Here is a 10,437-nt window from a genome sequence, read left to right on the forward strand (position 1 = left end):
CAAGCCCCCTGCCTCAGTTCTGGAAGGGGAAGCCTGCTTTGAGCTCTCACAATGCCAGAGGGAGGAAGGGGAGGAGACAGCCCAGGGGTGGTCCCATGAAAGCTGGTTCCCAGGACCCCACCATGGGACTGCCTTGTGTCCCCGCCAGAGTCAGGGTCTCTGCTTGTCCTTCCACTCGGCCCCCAGTGGGAATGCCTCCAGGGTTTTCTGGCTCACAGGTGCGGCAGGCTGTTTCAAAGACCGCGATGTGACAGAAGAGGGTGATCAGGGGCAGGCAAGCCACAATCAGAGGAGTGAATGGAGGGAGGAACGGTAGTTGGGAGAATGCTCCAAGGACAGGACAGTTGGACAGATGGGTGGTGTGAGGGGTAGGTGGAAGGTCAAACAGACAGCTGGACAGGCTGCCATGGGGCAGCTCAGGGAGGACACGCACCTACACAGGGTGAGGTGGCCCTTTCCGGCATCCCAGCAGGTCAGCACGTGTCCCGTTGTCACAGAGTTGTGTGCTAACCTGACCGCACCCAGCACAGAGGCTCCATTTCTTCCTGCTTCTTCCTCAGGCCAGGCTTCCTTGCCACCGCCCCGGGATACGCCCTCTGCCTGTGAGGAGCTCTCAGGTGAGAGGGAAGACAGAGGACATGCTGACAAATACAGGGCAAGGGACCAGGGCTGCATGGGCCTCCAGAGAGCCTTTCCCTAACCTGCCAGGGCCACCACATGGCATGCTGGCACTCCCTTGATCAGCACTGGGCCATGCACCTAACCCTGGACAGTCCCAGCCCCTTCTGGCCACAGCTCCTCTGCTCTGTACAGGCCAGACTGCACCTGGCTGTACACCTAGCCCCAAGTCCTGCAGGCAAAAGAGCCCGGAAAGGTCGGCGCTCCTGATAAAGGGCCCCACGCGGGCAAAACAGGCTGCAGAGGCACCCCTGGCCCATAAGCCTTGACTTTGCCGCTCTTTGCCGTCTCAGGCTAGCGCCTGCGCCTCTGTGTCCTCCCCCATCCAGCAAAAGCATGTGTGCTAGTGTACAGGTGTCCCGTGGGAGGGGCAGCGGGGTGCTTATGGGGCCCTGGCGCGAAGGCAGAGTACCTGCGGCAGCCCCGGCCAGGGGAGGACTGGGGGTCCAGTCTAGGCAAGGCAAGGGCTTTGCTCATCTCCCCACCAACTCCCTAGGCGCGCACCCGAGGTGGTACCGGCCACTAGGCCCCACCCCTTACCCGAGGCCCCGCCCCTGGAGGTAAAGTCCACCCAGTGCAAGGCTCCCGCCCAGAGCCCGCCCAAACCCACGCCTCCCGAGCCGGGCGGCTCAGAGATGGTGCAGCCCAAGCCGGGTCCTGGACAGATGAGGCCAGCTGACCCCGAACCTGGTGTTTAGGAAAACCCTTGAGCGCAGAGGCTTCTGGGGAATATAGTTCCCACCGGGAGCACCTCCACCCCCACCCTGTCAGTCCTGTTTTGCGCATGCGCCAGCCTCCTCTCAGCAAGGGGCAGAATCTGTAGGGGCTGTGGGCGGGGCTTCTGACGCCTGCGCACTGGACCTCTGTTGTCCGCCTCCGAACTTCCCGGTCTTTGGGCCTAATTGCCCCTACGTCTGGCGCCGCATCGGTACTACTCATGTCCGGACCGGTCTGACCGGCCCCGTGCAGGCCACTCTGGTCAGCTGGCCTCTGTGCCGTGTCTGATTTGACCCCGCCCTTCCTGGGGGTGCCCCCCGAGCGCCAAGGACTAGGGGTGCGTGTCCAGGCCGCACCCTACTGTCCCGGTTGCCCCAAGCGGAGCTCACCGTGCCAGCCCCAAACCCAAGACCCCAGTGCTCACATCCACCCCCCTCCACATACAGCGACCCTGTACGGCAGGTGCTATGTGCCCCCTCACAGATGGAGGGGATGCAAGGGCCAAGGATGGGGACGCTGAGGAATCGGGGGCTTGTGGCCCACGAGGCCACCAACCAGAGGGAAACTAGTTTAAGAAATGAGCTAGAAACGTCACTTGTGTATGAAGCCCATGTCGCCAATCGTAAGATAAGTAAGTTTTATCAGCAAAGGTGTGTAAACGAAGCATTTCTTATCAGTTAAAAAAACCAGCAAACCTCCAAGCCGTGTGTTCGCAAACATCTTGGTCTCTGCCTGCGGGGTAGAGGCTTGGGTCACAGTGAGGACCTCTGCTCTCTGCTTCGAAGCAGAGGCTCTGAGACGTGTGAGTAATGGCTGGGCCCCCAGACCACCTGCAGGCCTGACCCCAGACTCGCCTCCTGTCCTGCCTTCTGGTGAGCTGCAGGTCCCTGGAGGGCCAGGACACGCCCCAGATGCGTTGAGGCTGAATCACCCAGGCTGGCAATGTCCCTGGGAGGCCAGGCTGCAGTCAACACCCATCCAAAAAAGGAACGGTGGGTGGCCGCTGTGCTCCAGGAGCTGGGGCCTCCTGGGATCCTGGGAACCCCATCTTTGAGCCCCGCCCCTCCCCAGGAGGGAAAAGGCAGCTGCCAGTCGCTCAGCTCACAGGCACTGGGACCTGGCCCAGAGAACAAGACAGCTTGCTGCCGTCACCACTTCAGGTGGGTCCTGGGCTGAGGGGCTTCCACACCCCCTGTAGGACCAGCTTAGCTGCATATCCCAGCCCCCCACCCCACTCCCAGCTCCGTCACAGGGCCCTGTCTCTCAGGGAGGGCAGGGGACACCTGGGGGCAGCTAGGAGACACTGGCCCTCATTCTCCTTACTCTCCGCTACCTTGCACACGCACTGACACATAGGCCTCACACACACACTCAGGCGCTTCCACAGCCTGGCTTTTCTTGGGTTCCCCTCCACTGAGCTGATTTTGTCTCCTCTGCCCACCCCTGCCAGGCCAAGCCATGGACCCCTCTGAGATGCTCGTCAAGGACCCGTATGCCCATGTCAGCATCCTGAGGGCTCACCTGCGGCCCGAGCTGGGGCAGCAGCTGGAGGCGGCTCCATCCTCCTTGGAGTCTCAGCCTCTGCCCATGGGGTCCTGCACCCTGGAGCCTACCGAGGAGGCCCCAGGGCCCAAGGGTGCCGAGGCGGCTGCCTCCATCCAGGGCCAGCAGGCCTGGCAGCAGCCCTGCACCCCCTATGGCAGTGGGCAGAGCCAGGCAGGACTGACCTACGCTGGCCTGCCGTCGATGGGGTGTGGCGGCAACACTGCCCGTCACCGCTGGTGCTGTGTCATTTCCTAGCCTGGCCCCTGGGCCGCAGGGCCTGCTGCGGGGCGCCCCCACACGGCAAGCCCGGGCCTCTGCTCAGGTGGCCACAGCAGTGCCTGGACAGTTGGAACAGCCACTGGCCTGTTGTCATGGGTGTCGGCTGCTCCCCACCTTGGACAGCGGCACCTACCCACCGAGAAGGCTGACAGCTCAGCCCCCGCCCCTGAAACAGAGCCCTGGGCGCTAGCCATAACCAGCCCCCGGGACACCCTTGACCACCTCTTTAAGGCCCAGGGCCAGGCAATAAAGCAGAGCGAGCTTCGTCCCGGCCCCTCTTCTTTACTGCTACCCGCTTCGGGAGGGTCCCAGGCTAGAGGCCACCACAGGCCGCCAGCCACTATGGGATATTCCGGGGTGGGGCAGCCTCATGACAACCTAACCTGCTCTGCGCTCTCAGGTGGGCCCAGAGGCTGGACAGGAAGGCTGGTCGGGCCTGGGTTTGAGCTGCCCTGCATTCCCTGGGGCCGAGGGTGAGCCTGGGAGACAGGAGAGTCTGCGGGTCACACAGCAGGAGCATGCTGGGCCTGGAACCAGGAGTGGAGCCTGAGAGAAGCCTCCAGGAGGAGGACTGTGCTGGCAGCGCAGCGGTGGGCGGCACCAGCGCGGGCAGGTTTCCAGGAGTGGGAGCCCAGGTGGCCAGCACCGAGCCTGCCCACCCGTGACTCACTGCCCTGCCTTGGCCAGGGTGTTTTCCTGGTTTCCCACAGAACATCCAATTCCTGAACACCTGCCGTGTGCTTCTCCCCACTGTCCTGCCTCTGGGGCCTGGGCTTCGTGGAGGTGGGCAGAGGAGGCGCTGGGCCAGACCCATCCCCCACCTGTCCAAGCAGCGCAGCGCACCGGCGTCGGGGGCATGTGGGGAGCTGAGCCGCTTGGCACGGGGCTGAGGCCGGGATGCCGGTGTGAAGACTGAGCAGTGAGGCCGGTGCCGGGCACACTGATGTTTCCAGGACCAGGCACAGAGAGCCGGAGGAGGCCAAGCTGGCCCCGCAGGATGGACGTGTCCTGGTGCCAGCCGTCCCCCCGACCCCTGGTGACTGGCCACACGGCAGTACTGGTCCCTGGGCGTGGGCAGGCGTGTCAGTGGCCTGACTCCACGGGGCTCAGGCTCCCGGCCCTGCCCCATGACTGGCCCGCACAGGAAGATGACCCGACCTGGGCCAGCCACCAAAAACCCGTCTGACCAGCCCAGGAGGCGGGGGCCTGCCGGGATGGCAGGAGTAAGGAGGGGACCCTCTGGGCCTGGCTTCCTCTAGCGGGACGGAGAGGGTTCTGGGGTCCTGACCTCAACCCACCCTTCCCAACACACCCCATTCTGCTATGTCACTGGGCTGGCCCCAGAGCTTTGACCAGGCAGAGGCCAGGGGGAGGTGGCCTCTGAGGAGAGCATCCGGAGCTGCCCACGGTGCCCTGCACCTCAGAGAGTTTCGGGGTGGTCTCTGTATGAGTGGGGATGTCCACTCCTGTGCTTGAGGGCCTCCTTGGAGCCTTATGGGGCTGGCTTGTGATGGGAACATGACAGGCCTAGCCCAGACAGGGACAAAGGCAATGGGACAAATCAACATGGACACACACACACACTGTGACTGTGCTTGAGCCACAGAGCAGAAGGACCCCTCAGAGCTCTGAGCTGGTGGGGGTCCTGGCAGGCTTCCTGGAGGAGGTGACGCTTGAACTAAGAGCCGAAGAACAGGCATCACCCAGGTCAAAGCCAAAAAGCTTTCCCATCATGAGGTAAAGCCGGTGGATCCAGTTGCAAGCTCTTTGTGGCTGAAAGGGGAGCCCACGCCTGCCCACAGCCACCACCTGCCTCCCTGCTGACTGGTCCGTGGTAGGCCAGTAACGCGAGCCCCAAGGAGGGAGCCGCAGGGCGCCCTGGGTCCCCCCTACGCCCAGCCACCCTCTGGCTGGACATAGCCACCCAGCAGAGCGGATGCAGGTAAGAGAGGCCTGGGGCTCAGGCAGGCTGGGGTGGGTTCGGGCCTGGGACGGCACACGAGAGCCACAAAGGGAGACCAGAGAGCAGGGTAGGACGCTGCCCAGCAGCAGTCACAGGGACCCAGGCTGTGCCCAGAGCCTGGTGTCCACCAGGCCCACTGGCCACCACCCACCCTCCCGTGTCTGCAGAGGCCTGGGCTCCTGTCCTCCGGTGGGGCTTCTGGTGCCGAGGCCCCAGCCATGCAGGACAAGCACGGGCAGCCTGGGATGCGTAGGCTGCAACCCCCCTGCATGCCTCCCCCAGGATGCTGCCGCCAGAGGGTCCCCGGGCCTCCGAAGAGGGCACAGCCGCTGGGCCCCAGCGAGGTGACTGCGTCATCTGCTACTCAGCCTATGACCTCACTGGGCACCTACCCCGCCGCCTCTACTGCGGTCACACCTTCTGCCAGGCGTGCGTGCGGCGGCTGGACACGCCAGCCCACGAGCAGCGCTGGATCCCCTGCCCGCAGTGCCGCCAGAGCACACCCACGCCCCGCGGAGGGGTGGCCATGCTGGACCTCGACCTGGCTGCCTTCCTGGCCGTCAGGGCCGAGCGGGAGCCGCCTCGCACAGAAGCCCAGCCCCCCACGCCCCTCAAAGGCAGCACCGCCATCACTCAGCAGCCGGCCAGGCTTTGGCCTGCCTTGGGCCCCCAGCCCCACTTCCCCCAGCCCAGATGCTGCTTCTGGGGCTGCAGCGGCCTCTGCTGGGACCCCCCAGGCAGCCCCGAGGCCTGAGCCCCGGCCGGTCGGCAGCACGTCCACCCAGAACAGCCTGGTGGCAGAGCGTCCCGGGGGCCACTCTGCGTGTTCACCCCGGGGCCACAACCTAAGGTCGCAAGCTGTGCCCACAGTACCGTAAGCCCCTGCAGGAGCTGGAATCCCAGCCAGGATTCCCAGGCCCCGCGCTGGTCTGTGTGCAGGGGAGGGGTGCTGCTGTCAGAGTCGCCTGCAAGTCCAGCCCGGGTCCAGACCCAGCTCAGAGGGTGGCTCCTGAAAGGGTCTGGGGACCAGACCCCAGGGACTGGGCTGCAGGCCGGAGCGGCAGGGCCCGGCAGAGGCTGTTCCCGGTCCTGCTGGAGCAGGTCTCCCCTCTACAGAACGGCCCAGAGGCGTGAGCCCGGAGGGAGGGAGGGGCTCTCCCTTCACCCCTGGCCTGTGAGGCAGCCCTGCGATGTGTCGGGAACTGTTTGGGGAGGGTCCTCCGCAGGCACAGTCACTGCTGCCACAGGTGTCCAAGGAGGTCCAGGCCCAGGGTGGGGGACCTGCCTGAGGGGCTGCTCAGGACAGCCGCTCCCATGCCAGGCCCTCAGCTTCCTTCTGCCTCCCCGTGGCCACCAGACAGACCCTTCAGAGGGACCAGAGCATGTGCTGGAGACGGTGGACGCAGTCCCCACCAATTGGGCTGCAGCATCCCCACCCCTGCACAAGAAGGAGGCCCTGGGAGGGCCCGCGGGGCCTGCGCCGGGCAGCGGGTGGCAGGGACGGACAAGAGAATGTGCTGAGAGGACACTCAGAAACCTCCTCCCTCCCGGGGACAAAGTCCCCCTGCACCAGCGACCGGTGGGCAGCAAGCAGGGGGCCAGGAAGACCAGGCCTGATGGACGGGGAGGGGCCGGCCCCAGCCAGACAGCTCTTCCTCCCCACATCCCAGGAGCAGTAAGGGGACTGACCCCAATAAGAGGCACTCCACGAGCAAGGGGGCCGGTCAGGGCTCAGCTGGAGAGAGAACAGGATGGGCCGAGTCTCCTGGTCCAGGTGAGCTTGGGCAGTGGGCTGGGCAGCAACGTGGCCTGGGGGAGGGGCCTCGCCTGCCCTCCCCCTTGCAGATGAAGGCATGACACCCGTGACCGTGACCATTGCTGCCCAGCACTGGGGCTGAGCCCGCAGGGAGCTCTGCCAGGCCCAGCCCTGCCCCAAGCCCAGACCTGAACTGGATGACCTCAGGGGCTGTTGCCCTCCCCGCCTACCTGGTGCAAAGGGCTTCCCTCTGGCTATCGGACCTGGGCAGGAAAACCACAGTGAGGTCCGTAGAGCTTGCCAAGGGGTCCCCAGGCTGGCCAGTCAGAGCCCCAGCACCCTGCCCTGCCTTGGGCAGGCAGCCGGCAGCATCTGGCATGTCACCAAGTCATCCATTCGTGGAAGTCCAGCACTAAGGACCCCCTGCCCAGCCCCGCAACACCCCTGAGTGACAGTGGGGCCTGGACAAGGCAGGTACTGGGGCTGCAATGGTACCCCTCAGGGGCCTCGGCTCCTGGGTAAACATTAATGGGGCTCGGCACACAGCAGGTCATGTGTGCGCCCAGCAGATCTTTGACCTGCAGCTGCTCCTGGCCTGTGTCTCCTCCCCGAAGGTGCCCCTCACTACCCACACAGGTAGGAGCTTCTAGAACTAGGTGGGGACCCAGGACACTGGGGTCAGGGCTGGGTGACCTCCAGGGCTTAGGCGCCCCCCCGCCCCCGCCACTCTCTAGGAGCTGAGGGTGAGAGAGCAGCTTGGGGGCAGCAGGAGGGAGGGGTGGCAGCAGGCTCCCCAGCTCCCGGGCCTTGGGCACTGGGAGCTGAGGTAGGCGACTCGATGGGGGCTCCAGACCCAGCAGGCTGAGGAGGGAGCCTTGAGGTGGGGTGGGGGCGACCAAGCCCCCTGTCCTGCCCCCCATCACTGGAGGTGGGGCCCTTATCAAGCGGAGATGTTGCCATTTGGTACCAAATACCAGAGTCTAAGCCACGACCGGCTGCAGTGGTCTCTGTGACACCTGATAGGAGAGGTCCCCAAGTCCCCGGCTCCCGACCACTTCAGGCCACACCCCAGCACCCTAGGCCACCCACCAGGCCTTCTTCCAGCCAGGACCAGCAACGGAGCCAGGGTTCCCTCAACTCGGTCCCCCCAAACTGGACTGGGCTCACCTGACAGCCACTTGAGATCACTATAGCCATCTCCCTGCGGACAGAGGAAGGGGACAGTCACCAAGGCCAACGGCGGGTGGGAAGGGAGGACAGCGGTGAGGTCTCAGGCCAGGGGACCCCAAGACCTGGCGGGCAGGGGGAGGAGCTGTGTCTGAACTGCCCTTCCCCCCAGCAGATCTAGATTTGGGCCTGGGCCTGTCCCTGCCCAAAATCCATGCCGACTTCCCTCACCTGCGCCCAGGACCCTCCTGCCACTCTGGACACCACAGTTGGCCTGGTGGACCAGAGGCTGGGAAATGCAGGTACCAGGAGCCCCAGGGTCCCGGAGCCTCGGCCTGCCTCCCTGCCCACCCACCTGGCCTCTGACCCATTGCTCTGGGGAAGCTGGGAGAGGGGCTCCAGCCCATCCGTCCCCAGGAGAGCCCAGGGGCCGGAACAGTTAGGGGCCCCCCTCCTTCCCATTCTTGCCCCTCACCCCAAGCTCCTGTGCCGCAGTCCCCCCAACCCCTTTGGGCGCCACCTAAAGGTGTCCAGGAAACAGCTAGGTTCCCGGTCCTACCTGACCCTGACCCCTGCAGGGACCTCCGGTTCTGCCCCCATCTTGGAAGATGGGGATGTGGACCCCTGGGCCCTCCCTCAGCTAAAGGACACTGGCCAGTCCTGGAAAGGTAGGTCTGGAGATGCTGGGTAACTGGACAAACGAGGCTCGGACTTGCCAGGGTGTGAGCGTGAGAGGGTTCTTGGGGAGAGCAAGGAGGGGGTTTGCCCCAACGGGCCCCATGGAAACCCACCACGCAGACCACCGCCAGGGCACCCTGGTCCCTCAGTTCAACGGCCTGCCTGCCCACCTGCCCCCCCTCCTCCCTCCTGAGGGCAGTGAGGCTCCCCAGAGGCCCTAAGGGGCTGTCTGCTTGGCCACTCTGCAAAGGAACAGAGGAGAGGGACCCTGGCCCTGTGCTGGGAGTGGGGAGAAGAGAAAGGGGCCTGGAAGGGGAGCCGGGGTGGGGGCAGGGTGGGGACTGGCTGAGGACAGCCCTGCCCTCTGTCCTCAGAGCTCAGCATGGCCAGCAGGGTGCTCCAGGGGGCTGCTGGCTTCCTCAAGGTCTGTGGGCTCCTGGGCAGCCTCTACCTCTTCATCTGCTCCCTGGACATCCTCAGCTCTGCCTTCCAGCTGCTAGGCAGTGAGTGACCAGCTAGGTGGCTGGGGGTGGGGCAGCCAGCCAACCCTCCCCAGCCTCAGGGCACCTGTCTCCCGGGCGTAGGCAAAGTAGCTGGAGACATCTTCAAGGACAACGTGGTGCTGTCCAACCCTGTGGCTGGACTGGTCATCGGCGTGCTGGGCACGGTCCTCGTGCAGAGCTCCAGCACGTCCTCCTCCATCGTGGTCAGCATGGTGGCCTCCAAGCGTGAGTGCCCCCCTCCCCTCCCCCAGGATGGTGGTGGCGGGGTGAGGGGCGAGAGGCTGATGCAGCACCCCTACAGTGCTGACCGTGCGGGCATCTGTGCCCGTCATCATGGGCGTCAACGTGGGCACATCCGTCACCAGCACCCTGGTCTCGATGGCACAGTCGGGGGACCGGGACGCGTTTCGGAGGTGAGTGAGGTGCGGGGGAGGGCAGGGGCTGCGGCTGAGGCTTCCGACCACCCAACTCCGTGTGGCCTCAGGGCCTTCGGCGGCTCAGCCGTGCACGGCGTCTTCAACTGGCTCACGGCGCTGACCCTGCTGCCGCTGGAGAGCGCTGCGGCCCCCCTGGAGAGGCTCAGCGCACTGGCCCTGGGCGCTGCCAGCCTGCAGCCCGGGGGGCACGCGCCTGACATCCTCAAGGTGCTGACACGGCCGCTCACACGCCTCATCGTGCAGGTGAGGCCAGCCGCTGCTTCCGGCAGGACCCACACGCCAGGCGTGGCGGGGTGGGGTTTCTTGGGGAGGTGGCGACAGACAGCCGAGGCAGATGTGGGCAGGGCGTCGTCAGCTGGGGGAAGAGAGAGCACACTGGGCCGGGCTGTGGTCCTCTGAGCCCCCGGGGAGTCCAACACCAGACCCAGACTCCTCTGTCCCCCAGCTGGACGCTGATGTCATTACGGGCAGCGGCACAGGCAACGCTACCAACAGTAGCCTCATTAAGCGACGGTGTGGCACCGAGGTGCAGACGGTGAGGTGCCTTGGACCCCTGAACTCCGACCCACTGAATTAGCCGGTCCTGGCTACTCTGAGCCCGTCCTGAGCCCAACCCGCCTTGCCTCCCCAGACTGCAGGGAACAGCAGCACCTGTGCGGCCCCTGGCGGCCCCTGCCCTGCGAGGAACAGCTCTGCCACCGAGCAGCAGCTTCC

At 65.4% G+C, this 10,437-nt stretch overlaps 3 protein-coding genes across 3 annotated transcripts in view; all 3 read left to right on the forward strand.

Annotated features, from left to right (window-relative positions):
- Positions 1-1,902: 1,902 nt before the first annotated feature.
- On the forward strand, positions 1,903-3,472 carry CYSRT1 (cysteine rich tail 1). The gene is made up of 3 exons (XM_024762442.1): positions 1,903-2,026; positions 2,451-2,555; positions 2,846-3,472. Exons 1-3 carry the CDS (start codon positions 1,903-1,905, stop codon positions 3,193-3,195), a joined length of 579 nt encoding a protein of 192 aa, XP_024618210.1. The 3' UTR covers positions 3,196-3,472.
- A 1,993-nt stretch (positions 3,473-5,465) lies between these two features.
- RNF224 (ring finger protein 224) lies at positions 5,466-5,936 on the forward strand. Its single transcript, XM_024762443.1, has one exon. The coding sequence runs from the start codon at positions 5,466-5,468 to the stop codon at positions 5,934-5,936; it is 471 nt and encodes a 156-aa protein (XP_024618211.1).
- Positions 5,937-7,469: 1,533 nt separating this feature from the next.
- Positions 7,470-10,437, forward strand: part of SLC34A3 (solute carrier family 34 member 3) — a 5,563-nt gene continuing 2,595 nt past the window's right edge. The window contains exons 1-9 of the mRNA XM_024762102.1: positions 7,470-7,574; positions 8,281-8,407; positions 8,684-8,773; positions 9,158-9,286; positions 9,368-9,511; positions 9,588-9,699; positions 9,771-9,966; positions 10,169-10,258; positions 10,355-10,437. The exon at positions 10,355-10,437 is cut by the window's right edge and continues 2 nt beyond it. Coding sequence (XP_024617870.1) covers positions 8,320-8,407; positions 8,684-8,773; positions 9,158-9,286; positions 9,368-9,511; positions 9,588-9,699; positions 9,771-9,966; positions 10,169-10,258; positions 10,355-10,437 — 932 coding nt within the window. The 5' untranslated portion in view covers positions 7,470-7,574; positions 8,281-8,319. The remainder of the gene's footprint in view (positions 7,575-8,280; positions 8,408-8,683; positions 8,774-9,157; positions 9,287-9,367; positions 9,512-9,587; positions 9,700-9,770; positions 9,967-10,168; positions 10,259-10,354) is intronic.

The sequence above is a fragment of the Neophocaena asiaeorientalis genome, unplaced genomic scaffold (assembly GCF_003031525.2).
Source record: "Neophocaena asiaeorientalis asiaeorientalis breed wild unplaced genomic scaffold, Neophocaena_asiaeorientalis_V1.1 scaffold78, whole genome shotgun sequence".
NCBI classification, from domain to species: Eukaryota; Metazoa; Chordata; class Mammalia; order Artiodactyla; family Phocoenidae; genus Neophocaena; species Neophocaena asiaeorientalis.

What these genes read in the sequence shown, in the direction of transcription:
- CYSRT1 (XM_024762442.1), top strand. Translation starts at nt 1,903, where the DNA reads ATGGGGACGCTGAGGAATCGGGGGCTTGTGGCCCACGAGGCCACCAAC. An exon ending in TGTCGCCAATCGTAAGATAA is followed by an intron (nt 2,027 to 2,450) that starts GTAAGTTTTATC and finishes CCCATCTTTGAG; the next exon opens with CCCCGCCCCTCCCCAGGAGG. An exon ending in TGCTGCCGTCACCACTTCAG is followed by an intron (nt 2,556 to 2,845) that starts GTGGGTCCTGGG and finishes CACCCCTGCCAG; the next exon opens with GCCAAGCCATGGACCCCTCT.
- RNF224 (XM_024762443.1), top strand. Translation starts at nt 5,466, where the DNA reads ATGCTGCCGCCAGAGGGTCCCCGGGCCTCCGAAGAGGGCACAGCCGCT.